At 54.0% G+C, this 20,697-nt stretch overlaps 1 protein-coding gene and 1 non-coding gene across 2 annotated transcripts in view; both read right to left on the bottom strand.

The window, feature by feature from the left end:
* The window catches only part of NTNG2 (netrin G2), a 74,284-nt gene that overhangs the window by 32,524 nt on the left and 21,063 nt on the right, over positions 1-20,697 (bottom strand). Inside the window, exon 2 of the mRNA XM_024762224.1 lies at positions 14,531-15,174. Within this exon, the coding sequence (XP_024617992.1) occupies positions 14,531-15,174 (644 nt within the window). The remainder of the gene's footprint in view (positions 1-14,530; positions 15,175-20,697) is intronic.
* Positions 19,002-19,074, bottom strand: TRNAE-CUC (transfer RNA glutamic acid (anticodon CUC)). The gene has a single exon. It is a non-coding gene; the product is annotated as a tRNA-Glu (tRNA).

Genomic DNA, 20,697 nt, shown 5'->3' with positions numbered 1-20,697 from the left:
TATATATATATATATATATATATATGTATAACTGAGTCACTTTGCTGTACACCAGAAATTAACACAACATTGCAAATCAACTATACTTCGATTTAAAAAAAGATATTTTAAAAAAAGGAATCCAGAGGTGGGCATTTCCCCACAGAGTGGAAAGAGGCAACTCCAAATGGGGGAGAGGCACCCAGACTCCCCGAGGCCAGGGCAGCCCAGACGAGGCCCCTCGTTGACCCTGGACTTCTGCAGAAGCCTCGGCTTGTCCTGCGGGTCAGCCTCTGTGACCTGGGGTGCATGAAGGCGGTGGAGCGTGTGATGTGTATGTGACCGGTGCTTGTGGAAGTGGATTCACGTGTGCAGGTGGGGCAGGTACGTGTGTACATATAAGGGAGCACCTGTAAATCTAAAACGCGCTTGAGGGACTTCCCTGGTGGTCCAGTGGTTAAGACTCCGTGCTCCCAATGCAGGGGGCCCGGGTTCAATCCCTGGTCAGGGAACTATATTCCGCATGCCGCAGTGAAGATCCCGCGTGCCGCGACTAAGACCCGACGTGACCAAATAAATTAATTAATTAAAAGTAAATAAATAAAACATGCTTGATATGGGCAGCGTGCCAGCAAGCCTTCAAAATGACCCACTCTGGGCTCCCCCTGTTGTGGGGTAGAGAAGCGGCCCAGCCAGGGCAGGAGCCCCGACTCCAGCCCTGTCTGTCCTGCCCATGCCTCCTTAGCCTCAGTTACAGCTAATAAGGTCCCTCCAATCCCCAAGCTGGGGGCGGGGCAGAGAGCCAGACAGGAGCAGAGAGATCCAGGGATTCAACTTGGCTGGAGAGGGTCCCCCAGGTGAGCCATGTACCCGTGGAAATGGGGTTTTGTTCAGGTAACTAAATACTGACTCCTTACAAATAACAAGGGCTCCCATTTCGCAAGCACCTACTGCACGTCAGGCCTCGAGCTGACCTACAAGTGCTCAGACAGTCCTCAAAACAGTAGGATCGGGCTTCCCTGGTGGCGCAGTGGTTGAGAGTCCGCCTGCCGATGCAGGGGACGCGGGTTCGTGCCCCGGTCCGGGAAGATCCCACATGCCGCGGAGCGGCTGGGCCCGTGAGCCATGGCTGCTGAGCCTGCGCGTCCGGAGCCTGTGCTCCGCAGCGGGAGAGGCCACAACAGTGAGAGGCCCACGTACCGCAAAAAAAAAAAAAAAAACAAAAAAAAACAGTAGGATCCCATTTCACAGATGGGGAAACTGAGGCTCGGGAAAATTGAAGAGACTTGCCCTGGACCGTGAACTAGCAAATGAAAGAGTCTGAATTCAAATGCAGTCTTCTCTTTGACACCAAGATGTGCCTCTAGCGACTCATTACAAAGAGACCTCGGAGCCCCGAGGATGGCTGCCTTCGGTTGCCGGGACGATATGGGTGGGGTCTTTAGAAGTGTAAGATGCGGGGTTTCTGGCCTAAATATTGTCTGTCAGCCCGCACCTGTTCTCTTCTCCTTGTACATCATGGAAGCCCGCCCCCCCCACCCCGCCCCCATCCTCTCAGGCCCTCTGCCCCTCGCTGATGGCTTTCTCCAGCAGTTTCCCCTGCTGTTCCTTTCTGTTTTCTCTGCATCATCACCAGAACCCCAGCGTGCTGCGGTCCCTCCCTCTTTTCAGGAAGAACCCTTTCCTTCCCTCAAACTCCCCACCAGCTTGTACTCCATTTCCCTGCTCCCTTTCATGATCAAACCTCTGGAAAAGCCTTATCGACACCACTTTTGGTTTTTTTACCCCTCATTCATTCTTTTAAAATCTTCTGCATTCACCCTGGAATCCACCCAAGATGGGCTTTGTCCCCGACTCCCCCAAATCTGCCCTCCCAAGGTCACCTTTGACCTCCATGTTGCTAAGTCCACGGACCCACCTGGCGGTCCTCTGTCTGGACCCCCTCAGTGGCACTGGACACTGATGCCCATCCCCCCTGGACATGCTCCGCCCGCTGGGCTTTGGGGCACCATCCTTCCCGATTTTCTCCCCTCTATGGCTCCTTGCTCTCCATGTGCTGCCTTCACCGTCCAACTTCCCAGGGCTCCATCCCAGGTCAGCCCTCACCTTCCTCCTTGTTCTCAGAGCCTCACACGCTCCCATGGCGTCCGGGGTCATCTCTAAGCCCAGGACAGGGTTGCCTGCCCTTCAGACTTGGACGTCCAAATGCTCCCATGCCTCAAGGGCACCTCACAGCAACAGGTCAAAACAGAACTCTGGGGCTTCCCCGGTGGCGCAGTGGTTGAGAGTCCGCCTGCCGATGCAGGGGACGCGGGTTCGTGCCCCGGTCCGGGAGGATCCCACGTGCCGCGGAGCGGCTGGGCCCGTGAGCCATGGCCGCTGAGCCTGCGCGTCCGGAGCCTGTGCTCCGCAACGGGAGAGGCCACGACAGTGAGAGGCCCGCGTACCGCAAAAAAAAATAATAATAATAAATAAAATAAAATTAAAAAAAACCAGAACTCTTCCTCTGGGGGCACAGCCACTTGGGAAAACCGTTCTGCAGTTTCTTATAAATCAGTGAGAGGCCCGCGTACCGCAAAAAAAAAAATAATAATAAATAAAATAAAATTTAAAAAAACCAGAACTCTTCCTCTGGGGGCACAGCCACTTGGGAAAACCGTTCTGCAGTTTCTTATAAAGTTAAACACACATTTATCATATGACCCTACAATCCCACACCCAGGGATTCACTCAAGAGAAATGAAAGCTTATGTTCATACCCAAGCCTTTACACGAATTTTCAGAGCTGCTCTATTCATAGCTGCCCCAAACTGGAAGCAACTGAAATTCCCTTCTCCGAGCAAATGTGTTAGGGAACCGTTGATTGAAACCACTCACCTTGGCCAGGCATGATGATGACCGCTTCCCTGAGTTGTCTCACGACAGGAGGTCCCGATGAGGAACCCGGTGCTGCAGCCAAAAACTAGCCAGAAGAATTTGGGAGGGGCCCAAAAGGGGAAGGAGACGCCAGCCCATAATATGTCCTACCAACCTCCCAGAAACCCTCACGCTGGAATCCATCTTGGCTGAGAGATGCGTGCGCCACCAGGAAGGACCCTGAGTCAGAAGAAATATGGGTGAAGCAAGATGATTGGCCAGATACAACCCGGAAACTCACCTCATCACCATAAACCCCGAGACTGCGAGCCACGTGGCAGAGCAGGTCTCCTGGGCTCCCTTACCCTGCCGCTCTCCGTCTGGGCGCCCCTTCCCAATAAAGTCTCCTGTTTTGTCAGCACGTGTGTCTCCTCGGACGATTCACCGCCAAGTGTTAGACAAGAGCCCACTTGGGCCCTGGAAGGGGTCCCCCTTACTGCAACAATGGACGGAACTGCAGTGCTGGGGGCAGGGTGCTCCCCAGCAATAAAAAGGACCATGCTTGATGGCAACAACACAAGCACCTTGAGGGCACGTGCTGAGCGAAGGAAGCCTCTCACATGCTGTGCGACTCCATTTACAAGACGTTTTCAAAAAGACAAAGCTGTAGTGACAGAGATCAGTGTTTGCTGAGGACTGGGGGCCGGGAGAGGAGGGTGTAGCTACAAGGGGGCAGCCCGAGGGAGCTCTCTGGGGAGATGGACTGTTCTGTGTCTTGATTGTGCTGGCGGTCATATAAATCTACATGGGTTAAAATTCATAGAACTGCACCCCCAAAGGTCAATTTTACTGTATGGTAATATACAAAACAAAATGTGAACATATTCAAAAATTTCTTCCTCCACCGGCTGTGCCCACTTCACTAGGTACAATCTCCATCCACCCAGGGTCTCCAGCCAGAACCCGGGGCTCCCCTGGATGCCTCCTACCATCCACTCCATCAACTCCATCCCCAGGCAGCCCTCGGCTCCCATCTCCTCGTCCAGAACCCAGTCCAGGCTGTGGTTTGTCTTGGCGGAAACTGCCTGGTCTCCCTCCAGCTGCCCCTCCCAACTCAAGCGGCCGGCCAAGCATCAGAAATCAGAGAGTGTGACCTCCCTGCCTAAAATCCTGCAATGGCTTTCCCCGAACTGAGAACAAAACCAACTCCCTCCCGAGGCTGCAGGGCTAGCACCACCTGGCCCTGTCCCCTCTGCTCTCACGGCGCTCACACACTCTAGCCACGTCACATTAAGCTCTTAGAAGGCATCACCCGTGAGTTGAAGGCAGGGCCTTTGCACCTGCGGTTCCCCTGCCGGGAATGCACCTCCGCTTGCTGCGGCTCCCCCTTCCGCCTGCAAAGCTTCTTCCTCGGGGGGCTTCCCCCACCACCTGGGGCCTGGTGTCAGGTCGCCCCTCCCAGCCACCCTCCCTATAGCTCCCTCGGTTTGTTACCTTCCCAGCACCTTTAGTCACCTGTGGTGGTTTGTTTTGTTTAGTCCCATCTCCCTACTAGACCGTAAACCCCGTGGGGCTCTTGGATCTGAAGCACCTGGCTGTGTTGGACACATAGTAGGTACCTGTTATGGATTGAATTGTGTCCCCCAAAAAGATAGATTGAAGTTCTATCTATCCTGGTGCCTGTGACTGTGACCTGATATGGAAACAGGGTCTTTGCAGATGTGATTAAGATATAAATTAAGGGGCTTCCCTGGTGACGCAGTGGTTGAGAGTCCGCCTGCCGATGGAGGGGACACGGGTTCGTGCCCCGGTCCGGGAGGATGCCGCGTGCCGCGGAGTGGCTGGGCCCGTGAGCCATGGCCGCTGAGCCTGCGCGTCCGGAGCCTGTGCTCCGCAACGGGAGAGGCCACGGCAGTGAGAGGCCCGCGTACCGCAAAAAAAAAAAAAAAAAAAAAAAAAGATATAAATTAAGATGAAGTGATACTGGAGTAGGGTGAGCCCTTAGTCCAGTACGACTGCTGTCCTTCTAAGAAGAAGAGATACGGGGAGAACACTCTATCGAGACAGAGGCACAGAGAGAAGACGGCCACGAGAAGACAGACGCAGGGATGGGGTGATGCATCTACAGCCAGGGGATGCCAAAGATGCTGGCTTCCCCCAGCAGCTCGGAGAACGGATTCTCCCTGACAGGTTTTGGAAAGAGCATGGCCCTGCCACCACCTTGATTTCAGACTTCCAGCCCCCAGAACTGTAAGGCAATACATTTCTGTCGTTTTAAGCCCACCTGATCTGTGGTACTTGGTGATGGCAGCCCTAGGAGACTAACTAATACAAGTGCCCATTAAAAATATCCATTGAACGAATTAATACGACAGTGACGAAACTCTCAGAAGGAAATCCTCCCCGCTCAGTGAGAGAAAGGGGGGCGCTCGTTCTCCCCAGCACTGTTGGAAGGCATTACTGTCAGGGATTCCATCCCTAACTCACCCACCGGGGCCCCATATCTTCTGAGACCCCGGCCAAACCCAGGACCCCCCTGCTGCCCCCTCCCACCAGGGCTGGGGCCACACCTGGTAGGTGAGCAGCCCAGAGGTACTCAAAGGAGCCTGGATAAATGCCCCATGGGTCCCCCTGCCACACTTGGCAGTGGACAGCCCCCCATAACCTCAGCACAGCTCTGCCCCCACCCCATTCCTCAGCAGACGACGATATGGTGCATGTCCCATCTTTGGTGGGAGGGAGTGGTTCAGGAAGCTTGACAGGTTCGGTTAAAGGGTGTAAACTGCACCTAACAAAATCTCTCTCCTTAATGAGCTGGGAACATACATGTTGGGTTGAAAAATTAAAAATAGAACACGAAACTGACTCTCCAAACGTTTGGGGATCATGGACCCCTTTGGCAATGGAATGAAAACTAAGGCCCTCACTTGGGCCGACCTCACACCCACACAATGCTTAGCATGTATTTCCGGGAGTCCAGGACCATTAAAGCCCACTCTCCTGAAAGCCCATGGGCCCCGTAGAAGGACCTCCAGGCTGTGCCCTGTGATCCTGGTGTTTTATTGACACAGTGGTGACCCTAGCACTTACTGCATGTTTACCACGGCCTGGCCACGGCTCTGAGCCTCTTCATGGGTTGTCTGATTTAAACTCCATGGTTATAGGACTTCCCTGGTGGTGCAGTGGTTGAGAATGCGCTTGCCAACGCAGGGGACGTGGGTTCGAGCCCTGGTCCGGGAAGATCCCACGTGCCACGGAGCAGCTAAGCCCGTGAGCCACAGCTACTGAGTCTGTGCTCTAGAGCCCATGAGCCACAACTACTGAGCCTGCATGCCACAACTACTGAAGCCCGTGTGCCTAGAGCCCATGCTCCGCAACAAGAGAAGCCACCGCAACGAGAAGCCTGCACACCACAACGAAGAGTAGACCCTGCTCGCCGCAACTAGAGAAAGCCCGTGCACAGCAACGAAGACCCAACGCAGCCAAAAAAGAAACAAACAAACAAACAAACTCCATGGTTATTATCTCCATTTTATGGAGGTGGGAAAGGAGCCACAGACAAGTTAAGAAACTTGCCCTGGGTCACACCCGAGCCAGGATTTGCACCTGGACAGTCTGACATGGAAGCCATCCACCTATTTCTTTTTCTTCGTGTGTGTGTTAAAATATACATAACATAACACTTACTGTTTTGCCATCTTAAAGTGGATATAGTTCAGTGACAGTACGTACATTCACGTTATTGTGAAACTGCCATCAATATCCTTTCCTAGGGACTTCCCTGGTGGTCTAGTGGTTAGGACTCAGTGCTTTCACCACCGTGGCCAGGGGTCAATCCCTAGTCGGGGAACTAAGATCCTGCAAGCTGTGCAGCACAGCCAAAAATAAAATAAAATTAACAAACAAACAAAAGCAATTAACTTTAAGAAATAGCCTTTTCCATGGCGAGGGGGAAGGGTGAGCAGTGACAAAGTGAGAGAGCGGCATGGACATATATACACTACCAGACGTAAAATAGCTAGTGGGAAGCAGCCGCATAGCACAGGGAGATCAGCTCGGTGCTTTGTGACCACCTAGAGGGATGGGATAGGGAGGGTGGGAGGGAGATGCAAGAGGGAAGAGATATGGGAACATATGTATATGTATAACTGATTCACTTTGTCATAAAGCAGAAACTAACACACCGTTGTAAAGCAATTCTACTCCAATAAAGATGTTTAAATAAACAAATGATTTTGATCCGTTAAAAAAAAAAATCCTTTTCCAGAACACTTACATCGTCCCAAACAGAAACTCTATACCCTCTAAGTAACTCTCCATTCCCCCCTCCCTCCAGCCCCTGGCAACCTTATCCTATTTTCCATCTCTATGAATTTGCCTACTCCTGGTGCCTTACATATGTGGACTCACACAGTATTTGTCCTTCTGTGTCTGGTTTATATCATCCATGTTGTAGCAGGTGTCAGGATTTCCTTCCTTTTCAAGGCTGAATAATATTCCATGGTATGTATAGACCACATTTTGTTAAGCCATCATCAGTTGCTGGACACTTGGGTTATTTCCACCTTTCCACTATGCAAATAATGCTGCTAGGAACATGGATGCACAAGTATCTATTCAAGTCTCTGTTTTCAGTTCTTTTGGGTATATAAGCCAGAGCGGAACTGCTGGATCATATGGGGATTCTGTTTAATTTTCTGAGGAACCAAACCACTGTTTCCCACAGCAGCTGCGCCATTTGACATTCCTACCAATAGTGCACGTGGGTTCACATTTGTCCACATCCTTGCCAACACTCGTCGTTTTCTGTTTTCCTGACAGTAGTCATCCTGAGGGGGCACCTCCATCTGCTTCTTAACCTCCAAGCCTCAGTTTCCTCATCCGCGTACTGGGGACAAGGACCCTCAAGGGGCAGGACTCAATGAGGAAACACACATACGGGACTTAGAGTACCACATGGCCCATAAGAACTGCTCGGCAATGACAGCTAATGTTCCTGAAGGGGGGAGCCCCACCCTCCAACCCCAGGTGGGGGTCACAGAGCTACAAGGGTCAGTGCAGGCAGAATAAAATCACAGGCTTCCCTTCTCACCCATGTTCCCTGTGGATCAGCAACGGAAGAGACTAGACGGAGAGCGGGGCAAGTCCGTGCAGTAAGTGGAAAGGCCTCTGCCTCCTCCCCCTCCCCCTCCCCTCCACACACGCACACACACATGCACAAAGCCTGCTTCCCTCCTGCGGTTTCTATTCTTGTCCTAAGTTCCGTCTATCTTTAGTTACTGGGTGATCAATACGGCAGGACGTTTATGGAAGAAGACAAGAAGGCAAGAAAAGGGCAGGGGGTCAAGGGAGGAGAAACCAGGCCGGTGCCGGCTGGCCCGGGGCCTTGGATGAGAAGCCAGACCCCAGCAGCATCTGGGAAAGCCAGTGGATTCTCACACCTACCAAATTTTAAAATGGTGTCTATAGTTCCTGTTCACTTAATCAATGGTGTACAGATCAGGTGCACAGGACCTTCATCTGATGCATAGGACCTCTCTCCGTCATCTCCCACCAACACCACCCTGCTTGGCTTGAATACCTCCAAGAATGGGGAACTCACTCTTCCTTTCCTGTCCTTGGCTGGCTAAGGCCCAGCTGGACTGGTTCCCTGGAGCCTCCAAGAGTTTTCTGGGTGGAAGACTTTGCCCTGGGGCAGGGCCTGAGGGTGAGAATAGGATGACCATTTCCCCTTCCCTCTGCCCCAGACCCAGAGTCAGCAGGCTGCTTACCCGGAGTTTGTCCAGATCCCAGGTGCCCGCCCTGCCAGAGGCCTGCAGAATACTGTGAGTGTAGCGGCTATGCTGTCACGGCTGTGAGAAGACAGGCAGGTCTCAGAGCAGAGGGGGCACACTGACAGCTTGTGAGCTGCCTTGGGTTGCAGGTGTGTTTTGTTTACCTGCACAGGATTTTCAGTAGGTGCCAGTATTTCAAAAAGCAAGTGATTTCACATATATATCTGCTACATGCCTTCTCTCACAACATCAGAAGATGTGGCAACATCTGGTCTGCCTCTCTCCCTGACCTCTCCGGCCACCTAGCCAGAGGAATGGGACACTAGGGTAAGCTCTTCAAATATATCGTTTCACTGAAGCCTCACCCCAAGCTGGTGAGGTCGTTATCATATCTCCATTTTGCAGATGGGAAAACTGAGGCTTAGACAGGTTAAGGTGATCCAGCTAATCAGTGATGGAGGCAGGATTCAAACCCTGGTTGGTCTAATGATGCCAGCTCCTACCTGGGGGTTCCCAACTCTCCACTTCCTTGCAGAGATTTGTAAAGAATCTCTTCTGGACCTCGCCCCAAACTTATGGGACCCAGAGCTCTTAGCAGTGGGGCTGGGGAGCCCGTTGTTTTAAAATGCCCTCCTGAGGATTCCCCTGGCGGTCCAGTGGTTAAGAATCCACCTTCCAATGCAGGGGACAGGGGTTTGATCCCTGGTTGGGGAACTAAGATCCCACATGCCGTGGGGCAACCAAGTCTGCATGCCGCAACTAGAGAGAAGCCCACGCGCTGCAACGGAAGATCCCGCATGCCAGATCCCGCATGCGGCAACGAAGGACCCCGTGTGCCGCAACTAAGACCCGAAGCAGCCAAAAATAAAATAAATAAATATTTAAAAAATAAATAAATAAAGTAAAATGCTCTCCTGTATGAAGCTGGTTGGATGTGGGCCTGGCTGCCCTTGACCACTGTGTTGGGGGTGCAGGTGGGGGCCTTGTCTCTTCTCCAAGCACCGTCTCGTTCCTCCTCAAATCCGGTGCCGCCCCGGACTTGCCCAGTTAAAGCCAGCCGCTCTCCCAGTCCACACCTGAGTTTCCCTGTGTGTGGAAGGAGAAAATCGCTCCCGCCCCTTCCCAGCCTTCCAGGAATGGGAGCAACTTAACGGGCGGGACCCCCTCTTCTCTTTATCTCAGACCCAGAGTAAGCAGGACTGGCAAGGCTGTTTTGCCTGGTCCTGAAAGGAGGGGAGGCTGGTGGTGGGCCGGGACCTCCAGGTGCTGGAAGCTACTTTGCTCCCTGCACCGCTGCCCTGTGGGGCTGCGGTTTGCTCTCCTTCTTCCTCTCACCCCCTGATTTGTACCAGGTCCTCACCCCCAGGGGCCTGGGCTTCTCCATCTGCTCCATCCTCCTCCCCCAGAGCCAGGTGTTTGCTGGCTGGAAATAGCTGACATGAGTGACAGGGCTGGAAGCATCCATGGTGTCAAAGACCTTTAGATTCCATAGGGAGATGGACTTGAGCTTGGGCACACTAGGGTTGGACCTTGGCTGTTTGGTGGTCAGTTTCGCTGTGTGATCTACTTATGTCCCCTGACCTCGGCCTCCTTATCTAAAAACACAAGGTGGAGGGGAATGTCGTCCCTGTGGGAAAGGCTCTATGGGGTGCAGATCAGGTCCGGCTTGCTCAATGCTCCAGCTTGTGGGGTCTTAGAGATTTAATAACCTTGTGGGAAGTGAATGACTATTGATTAACTAAGATGCATGTGAGCCCTGAGCTCACTGCTCAACAGGAAAGGAGCCCATAGCAAACACTCAATAAGTATCAGCTACTATTGTTAGCAGGCCACAGGGGGAGGCACCGTGTAACTCTGGGTCATGAAATTCTGAGCAAATACCAGAACAGGTTCAGTCTGAAATCCCAGCACCCGAGAGCCCGGGGATCCTCAGGTCACTACTCAGGAACACCAAGGGCATCATCTGGGTGGGCCCACGGGCACCTTTACCACCCCATCCTGCCTCTCTGGCCTCTCTGGCTCCCAGGCACAGCTGGACTTTCCCACCTGGAATTTAAAAAGGAAAAGTAGAGGAAGTCACAGCCCGTTGCTGAAGCATCTGACCAGATCTAATTAATCGATTAGCCAAGCTGCCACTTTCCTGCCAGCCAGCCGCCTGAAGAGTACTTACTTTATCTGTGAATTGATTGCGTACTTTCACCACCACTACAGCTAATCCCCACCACCCACAGAGGCTGGGTGCCTGCGGGAGCTGGGAGCTGCCGGGCAGGGACCGCCCTGCCTCGTTGCCAGGGAGGCACAGGCTCCAGGCAGCCCCAGGCCTCAGGTTACAGACAGGAAACTGAGGTCCAGAGAGGGGAGCAGAGGGGCGGGGCTGGAACCCAGCTCACCTGACCCCTAGGTCACCTGGCACCAGAACAGCCCTCTTGATCTAGATGAGGCTGAAAAGCTGAGACTCTTTCCTCTGCCGCACCCCCCACCCCCCCGGCACTGTCCCTCTGTCCCTTCCCAAATACGATCTGCCCCACTTCTGCATCTCAGAGTCCCTCCTAAGAGAAAAATGACCTTCACCCCTGGCGGAGGTGTAAGGGGCACTACAGGTCCTGGCTGTCACCATCCAGCGCAGACCCTGCAGCCAGCCTGGACCTCAGGACCCTGCACAAGCCGCCTAGTGAAGGGGCAGGCGGGCTCTTGATTAGACTCCTGAAGATGACGGACACCCCCGCAGCAGCCCAAGGAGGTCAGAAAAGGGGCCACAGCCCCCAGAAGGGGTGGGGATCTTGTTCCTACCTCCGAACTGCTAAGCTGTTGGGTCGGTGGATGGGAGGGTCTTAAGAGAACCAGACCATCACATCCCCAGGGCTGGCAGAGGTCACCAAGATGGCCCACGGCCCAAAGCCTGCACACAGATCTGAGAAACAGGAGCAGGACATTGATCCTTGACTCCCCGCTACTGCAACAGCTGCCACCTATCAGGCGGTCTCCAGACCACTCCTGGTTTAAAATAGCCTGCCCCCTGGGCTTCCCTGGTGGCGCACTGGTTGAGAGTCCGCCTGCCGATGCAGGGGACACGGGTTCGTGCCCCGGTCCGGGAAGATCCCACATGCCGCGGAGCGGCTGGGCCCGTGAGCCATGGCCGCTGAGCCTGCGCGTCCGGAGCCCGTGCTCCGCAACGGGAGAGGCCACAGCAGTGAGAGGCCCGCGTACCGCAAAAAATAAAAAAATAAAATAAAATAGCCTGCCCCAAGTGCGGGTGGGCTAGGAGTCACGGGTGTCAGAACCACAGGCCCCTGCGTGTGCACCTGCCTTGCTGCCACCTGCTGGCCTTGAACTGACCCCACCTCATGAATCTCTTGCCTTTGCCTTGGCCCACCTGGAATCCACACAGAGTCAAAGGAAAATAAAATGCAGACACAGCGGAAAACCAAAACCCCACACCGCCCCTGCCCACCCCTACTCCGCAGGTGTGACCACAGTGAGAAGTTAGTACACAAGCTTCTAGCCTTTCCCCACATCCACGATGCTCCCGGGCCCGAAAGGGCTTCTTTCCAATGTCAACGTCAACAGAGAAATCATGTGTGCGGGCATATTATATATTCTACAAAAATGGGATTATACTATACACACCATGCCGCAAACTGGTTTTTGCACTCATCGGTAATTATACACTCGGGCCGTCTGCAGAGCCTGTCGTGGAAAGCTGCCCAAGGTATGTTGTCCCAGCTGGGTTCTGGTGCAGCCCCTGCCCAAACTGGCCTAAGCCATGCTCCTGGCCCTAATTATGCCCCAATACCCTTGGGTCTCAACTTGGTCCTTCCTCAACCTGCCCCAGCTCTCGGACGCCATTATTTTGAACACTATGTATTTTATTCAATAAACACTTTTTTAGCACGTGTGATGTGCTAAACCCACAGGAGTTTAACCTACGATGTAATAAACGCAAGCTCACAGTAGTTCTGAGTATCTCATCAACTCTAACTCTAACTCAATTCGCTTACCACGATGCAATGAGACAAGCATGTTCGTTATCACCCCTGTTCTACGGATGGGGAAACTGAGGCGCAGAGAGGTCCTCGTCCGGAGGCTCACAGCCAGTCGATGGCAGAGCTGGGAATTCACCCCAGGCCATCTGGCTCCAGAATGCCTACTCCAACTGTCACAGCAGCGGTTCTCAAACGCGAGTGTGTATCCGAATCCTCCAGAGAGCTTATTAAAACACAGATTGCTGGGCCTCACCCCTGGGATTTACGATACAGTAGGTCTGGCACGGGGCCCGAGAATTTGCATTTCTAACAAGTTTCCAAGTGACGCTAATGCTGCTGGTTCAGGAACCACACTGAGAGAGCTCCTGTGTTACATGCTGCTGCCCCTTATGATTGACCCCTTGGTTACCAGCGATGACCCCCCGCCTCCAAGCCTCGCTCTTGAGTGCAGACCAGGGTGTTATATCCATGGCTTGGGATAAACGCCTTGCCCCTACTGACCAGCAGGTCATCTGTCGAATGAACAGATGATCTGGGACAGCGTGCGACCATTTTATCATCTGCAATCTACAGAGGTCCTGGGAATCAAAGGCTGTTTTTACCTCCTATGATGGTCTTTTGCCTCCCCCAAAAGTGTCCACAAAACATCTTCTTCTCCAAAGCTGTGAGTAAAGGAATAACTCGGCAGGGTTGGGTTGTCCACACGCTACATAGTCCAAAGAAAAGTCTGGCCCTTAACTAGCTCCTGGGAGGAGTTTATGAGCCTTGGAATGTCCTGCCTAATAAGAGTCTGTTTATCTGGGGCCTTGGGCCACTCCAGATAACTTACACTAATGATGTGATTTATGATGGTGGCCTTGGGCCATGCAGTATCAGCATGACCTGTGGGTCAAGGAATTGGGGCCCAAGGTCAACCACGTGGGCAGTCAGCCACGCCTACATAACCAACTCCCAATAAAACCCCTGGATACGCAGGCTCGGGCAAGCTCCCCTGGCTGGCCCTACTCCGCACATGCTGTCACCTTTGCTGCACTGGCAGAGGATGACCGGAGCTCGCACTGCTCTCTCCCAGAGCCTGCCCTCTGAACCTTTCCCCGTTGCTGATTGTAACCTGTATCCTTTCATTGTAACAACAGCAACTGTGGGTGTAACAGCTTTGCTAGGCTCTGTGAGTCCTTCTAGCGAATCCTGGAGCCTGAAGGCGGTCTCGGGCACCCCCCAGACACAAGTGCCCATTCATGGAGTCCGTGGCCAGTTACATTGTACCTCCTGAGCACCAGGCTTTAGCTCAAGCCCCACCCACACTGCCCAGGTCTGCTCAGCTCCACCCATCCTCTCCAGACCTCCCAGCCCTGTGGCTAGAGGTAGCCTGGGCCCTACGGAGGACATTTATCATCCACCATTCACCTCCCTCCATGGAAAATCGCAGGTAGCCCCTTTGATGTAACACCAGGTAATGTCCCAGGTATCACGTAACATCCTAGGTATCAGGTAACATTCCAGGTTATCAGGTAATATCCCAGAAAACAGGTAACATCCTGGGCACCAGGTAATGTCCCAGGTGTCACGTAACATCCTAGGTATCAGGTAACATTCCAGGTTATCAGGTAACATCCTGGGAACAAGATAATATTCCAGGAACCAGGTAACATCCTGGGCACCAGGTAATGTCCCAGGTGTCACGTAACATCCTAGGTATCAGGTAACATTCCAGGTTATCAGGTAATATCCCAGAAAACAGGTAACATCCTGGGCACCAGGTAATGTCCCAGGAACCAGGTACTATCCCAGGAACCATGTAACGTCCTAGGTACCAGGTAACATCCCAGGTATCAGATAACATGCCAGGAAACAGGTAACATCCTAGGCCTCCAGGTATCTGGTAATAGCCCAGCAAGCAGGTAACATCCTGGGTACCAGGTTGCCCCCGGGCCTTACCTGCCCATGACCTCGATGTTGGAGATGGCGTAGAAGTACTTGTAGAGGTTCTCCCGCTGCACGTACGTGCCGCCCAGCGCCGGGCGCAGCAGCCGCATACGCAGGTCGGTGAGGGTGAAGAATTCCTTGAGGCCCTTGGCGCTCTCCAGCCGCGTGTACAAGTTGTCCATGTTGCGCAGGTTGGGGCCGGCGAAGATGGCGAAGCGGTCCCGCACCTCGAAGCGCACGTGCTTCTCCTTCTTGGAGCCGGCCCAGCGCGAGTACTCCTCCGTGCACAGCACCCGGTGGGCACCCGATGCCGACAGGTCGCGGGCGCGGCGGGCGGGCATGCCGAAGGCCTCCATGCAGTCCTCTGCGTAGAACTGGTAGGGCTGCCACGTGCGCCCGTTGTCCAGCGACTTCTCCAGGACCATGGCGGTGGGCCGGCCATACTCGAACGTCACCACCACGTCGTCCGTCAGCTCCAGGCTCTTGTTCCACGACAGGGTGATGTTGGCCTCCAGCGGGCTGGGGTAGCGGCTCCACGGGACGCTCTGCCAGTAGGTGGCCAGGCCCTCATCCTCTCTGTCCAACATGAGCCGGGGCGGGTGAGCCAGGTCCGGGTTGGAGGCGTCACACTCGTTGCTGCACAGGTAGGGGTTCTCCTGCGGGTGGGGAGAAGACCAGGGTGGATGCTGACTGTTCTGGGGGGCCCAGGAGCCTTGTCCCAGCCCAGCCCCGGTGTCTGCCCAGAGGTCTCAGAGCCTGTGCTCCGATGTCCGGGCACCAGGAAGCCTTTCTCTTCCAAAGCCCATAAAGACATGCAGCTCTATTGCCTCCCAAGAAAACATTCATTGCTACTCTAAGCTCAGACAATCAAGAAGGGCGGGAGCTAGTCACTGCTCCGAGACCCTCCGTGGCTCCCCACTGCCCGGAGGATAAAGCCCTACCACTTTACCTCATTGACTCTGACCTCCTCCCACCATATCTGGAGCCACTGTTCCTGGCCTCCCACCTGAGCACTCCTGTCCTCCAAGCCTCCCTTTTCTGTGCCTCTGAGCCTTTGCAGACGGCATCCCCTCTCCTTGACATGCCCTTCCACTCTCTGTCTGCCTCCAAATTCCTACTCACACTTTTTTTTTCATCTTTATTGGAGTATAATGGCTTTACAATGGTGTGTTAGTTTCTGCTGTATAACAAAGTGAATCAGCCATATGCATACGTATATCCCCATATCCCCTCCGTCTTGAACCTCCCTCCCACCCTCCCTATCCCACCCCTCTAGGTCATGGCAAAGCACCGAGCTGATCTCCCTGTGCTATGCGGCTGCTTCCCACTAGCTGTTTTACATCTGGTAGTGTGTATATGTGCATGCCGCTCTCTCACTTCATCCCAGCTTACCCTTCCCCCTCCCCGTGTCCTCAAGTCTATTCTCTGCGTCTGCGTCTTCATTCCCGCCCTTCCCCTAGGTTCTTCAGCACCATTTTTTTTAGATTCCATACGTATGTGTTAGCATATGGTATTTGTTTCTCTCTTTCTGACTTACTTCACTCTGTATGACAGACTCTAGGTCCATCCACCTCATTACAAATAGCTCAATTTCGTTTCTTTTTATGGCTGAATAATGTTCCATTGTACATATGTGCCACATCTTCTTTAGCCATTCATCTGTCGATGGACATTTGACTCTTGAAATATCTCCTACACAGAGACGCCTTCTCGACCCTTCAGACAATACAATTAGTAGCAACAGGAGGGGCTGTGGAAGAAGTCCACCTGGTGCCCAGCACATTATCTCATTTCTCTCCTGTTTAGTAACTAGCTCACCGCCAATACTCACAGTGTGGGAGTGTCAACTCCATGCTCGGGATGAAGCAACCCGGGCTTTGGAAGGTGGTGGCCCTTGCCCGAGGCCCTGCTAGGAAGAGCCGGGGGCCGCACTGTGGCCTGTCTGCCACTGGGGCCCGCTCTCTGTCCCCACAGCCCGCGTGTCTGCCTCACGCACAGCCCGGGCTCCTCTCAAGGGGGTGTGTCTTGTGGCAGTCCCTTCCGGGTCCTTGGCACATGCCTGGCTGGCCCAGTGGGGGACACTGGCTGGGGAAGGCAGGGCACGGCCCCCACACGCTTCCTCTCCCCTCACCCCCGCCTCCGAAAGCTGGCAGCCCACTCCCTGGCCCGGTGGGCTCCAGCCGGGGCTTCCCTCCTCCGCAGTTCAAATCCATCCCCCGGGTCTGGTCTGCCGTGTGAACTCACCCGGAGGCCTGAAAATATCACTGACGTGGTGGTTGCCGGGGGTTGGAGGGATGAATAGGGGCGAGCCCAGGGAATTTTTAGGGCAGTGAAGCCATCTTGTATGACCCTGTCACGCTGGATAAATGACATGGTACATTTGCGCAACGCCAAGAGGGAGCCCTACTGTCAATGTGGGCTTGCGTTAATAACAACACGTCCATGTAACAAAGGTACCACGCTAACGCAAGCTATTAATAATGGGGCAACTGTGTGGGGAAACGGGTCTTAGGGGCTCTCTGGACTGTCTGCTCCATTTTCGGTAAACCTAAGACTGCTCTAAAAAATAAAGGCTATTCATTAACAGGAAACACCGTCACTGAGAACCGCATGTGCCCCAGACCAATTGCAGCTCCTTTGATGAATATTTCAGGGCCCTGGTTCGCTCAGACACAAGCGGCTTCGATCTGAGTTAAAGCCTCACATTCTAAAATGAGGCATTCGGCTCCCAGTGGCAGTGGGCGCCTTGTCTCCCTAGGGGCCGAGCCGGCATCACCGCAGCGACCTTGGGCCGTCACCTTTGAAGCCCGTTAGTGGAGGACCAGCTCCTAGGCCACCCAGGGATCCTCAGCGGGCAGGCTGGCTCTGGGGTTTACTGAGGCAGGTCCCACCAAAATAGCTCTGTCCTGGGTCCCCTGTGGTACCACTATCCACCCCACCTGGCCAGACCTGCTGATTCTCAGGACCCGGAAAACTTGGGGTGGAAGGGGTACAGCATTGAGTCCACCCCCCTCACTGAGCAAATGGGGAAACCGAGGCCCAGGGTGGGGCAGGACTGGCCCAGGACTCCCTGAGGGTGGGAGGGGTTTGAGGACGAGCCTGCTTGTGTCCTGGACAACCTCAGAGGTGTTCTGGAACTCTGGGGACCTCACGCACAACATGGCAGGGAGAGGGGCCTGGCTCGGCCCATGGGGGTCCAAGCTTCCCCGCACTCCAGCGGGTGCTCTTGTGACGTCGCCCGGAACGGGGAGAGGCTGAAAGGCCCCATGGGGATGGCTCAGTGGCTTGTAGAGTCCAGGCCTGGTGATGAAAGGGGGTCAGGCCTGCCTGTGGGGGACAGCCCGCTCCCCAGGCCCTCAGCTGGCTCAGAGCTCACACCTGGACACTGGGGACCGGAAGACACAGTTTGCACCCAAGTGGGCATCCTCCCCTCCCCCGACCCAGCAATCATCCTCTTCCCACAGCTTCCCTTCTTCTACCGCCCCTGGCAACTTGTTATGGAGTATACTGTGCTCCCCCGCCCCCCAAATTCATATGTTGAAGCCTTAACCCCCAGTACTTCTGAATGTGGCTGTATTTGGAAATAGGGCCTTTAAAGGTGATTACATTAAAATGAAGCCCTTAGGGTGGGCCCTAATCCAATCTGACTGGTGTCCTTACAAGAAGGGAAAATTTGGATACACAGACCCCTGGGGCACGTGCACACAGAATGACCACGTGAAGAAGCAGCAACAGGGGCCCATGGGCAAGTCATGGAGAGAAGCCTCAGAAGAAACTAGCCTGCCTTGGTTTTCAAGGGTCAGACCTTGACCTTGGACTTCCAGCCTCCAGAACCTGAGAAAAGAAATTTCTGTGGTTTAAGCCACCCAGGCCCTAGCAAACTAATACATGCCTCACCCCAAGTGAGCAAAGCGTGGGTCAGGGTGGGAGGAACGGGCCCGACGCTCTCTCTGGGGCCCTCCTCTACCAGCCCGCTTCTCAATACGCTGGCACCAGGTGGCATCATGGTACTCTGCCCACCTGGAAAGCTATCCACCCAGCACTGATGCTGGGCCTTTTCCCCGGCTGTCTCATCCCCTCTCACCTCTGAGCTTGTGCCCCTGCAGCTGCGCTCCCTCCTCTGGGTTTTTAGAGCTTTCCCCATGTACTTCCTCCAGGAAGCCCTCCTTGCTTGATTCACTTTTGAACCCAGTTCCCCCGTCATTCATCACAGGACTGTTAGTGTGCTCATCTGGGACAGTGCAGTGAAGCCTCCCGATAGGGCTTGGGCCTCAGTGACGTCACTAAGTTACAGTTATTTGCTCGTCCTATTAATTAGTTAGTAATAGAATGATAATTAGATTAATAGTCGTAGACCTCATATAGAATGTTGATATTATTCCTGTCAACCCCCAGCTGCTGTGAAACCCCTCCCCTCTCCCCTGGTCCTTTTTTTTTTTTTCCTTTTTTTTTTGGCCACACCGCGTGGCTTGTGGGACCCTAGTTCCCCGACCAGGGATTGAACCTGGGCCCTCCGCAGTGAGAGCGCGGAGTCCTAACCGCTGGACCTCCAGGGAAGTCCCTCCTCTGGTCCTTCTCCATCCCCCTGCCTACGTTCCCTCACCTGCCCAGCCTCCTGTGGTTCCCATGGCGGGACACTGGATCCCTCACGCCCCACCCCTGCGCCCGGCCTGTCTGTCATCATAGCCCGGGAAGCAGATGGTCGGAAACTAATGAATCAGCCTGTGTATTTACCAGCTCTGCGCCTGCTGCGGAGTGAGCGGGCTTAGTCAACAGCAAGCACAATAAATAAATCCCAAGCCATCGCCAACACAATTCCCTCTCTCCTATTTCTCTTCTTTCTTCCACCGCCCTCCCACCCCAAGATCTCGGAATTCCATTTAACCGTTGAGGGGCCAGGGTGCCCCCGACTGAAGGCGGCTTCAAGCCCACGGTCCTTCCCGAGCGCCAGGGGCTCATACCCTCATTTTCCTCCTGTCCACTAGGGAGGATGCCGAGGAGGAAGCCTGGGGTGCGAAGGCCGTTTCACCCCGAGCCCCGCACCCTGAGCGCTGCTGCATCTGACATGGCCGATCGCTGAGAGTGTGAGGGAGGGGCCGGCAGGGGGGCCAGCGCTGGCTGACCTCCTAGGTCTGCGCATTTCTACTCATCTCTATGAGATCAGATTAACTGATCACCGTCAAGATAAAGTGGCCTAATACCGGGGAGACAGAGCCAGGGATGTTTGGGGCATACCCCTAACTTCTCAGGATGACAGCAGGGCCAAACTTTGATATTATCAAAAGTTGTCATTGTTTCTTTAGACATTTCATGAATATCACCAAAACCAAAAAATCATACCCCTGTTTAAAAACCTTTGGATGTTCTCTGGAAAAATGTAACACATCACGTTTTCCACTTAGGGGACTCGTGGGGTCCCATTTCCCCAGTTAGGAACCCCTGTTCTGGGGTCAAACAGTTAAGGAAACTGGTGTTGGGGTCTGAAAGCCTTGGCCTCAATCTTGGCTCAACCCCTTGAGGCTGTGTGACCTTGAGAAAGTTGCTTTACCTCTCTGAGTCTTTATTTTCTCATCCAATATCACATGAGATTATCTGTATGAAATGCCTAGGAAATGTCCTCAAATGGTAGCAATTATTATTAAATAGCAGCTTCATGTACACCAGGTCAAGGGTTTTCCCAGCAACAAGGCTGAAGGGCACCTGGCCCCTTCACGGTGAAGCCAGGAGCTTCGCACACGACACTGACCACAGTGGGGACTGCTGGCTTGAAAGGGCGTGACGATCATGACATTCACTGAATGCCAACCATAGGCCAGGGCGGGCTGGGCACTGCACATCCATTCCGGCCGCATCCTCCCGGCACCCCCAGGAGGTAGGGCATCTCCATTTCCCAGACAAGAAACCAAGTACTTGCCAGCCCTGCATCACTTCCTCTGGATCCTGTGGGACCCCAGCAAGGAAATCTTGGGGAAACCAAGCCCATCATATCTGTGGCTCACTTATCTCTACAGATACACAAAGGCAAGTCACCTGCAAAGTGGGGCAGCACAGCTGGAGGGGTGAAGGCCGGGGTGCAGGGCGAGGGGAAGGCAGTCAGCCTGGGCACCAGCACGGCAGAGAACGGGGTGGGGACAAATCTCCTCCACAGACACTGAGCAGGAGTCACCTGGACCAACTGT

This window comes from Neophocaena asiaeorientalis, unplaced genomic scaffold, assembly GCF_003031525.2.
Source record: "Neophocaena asiaeorientalis asiaeorientalis breed wild unplaced genomic scaffold, Neophocaena_asiaeorientalis_V1.1 scaffold78, whole genome shotgun sequence".
Taxonomy (NCBI): domain Eukaryota; kingdom Metazoa; phylum Chordata; class Mammalia; order Artiodactyla; family Phocoenidae; genus Neophocaena; species Neophocaena asiaeorientalis.
This window is presented reverse-complemented; position numbering and strand designations above follow the sequence as displayed.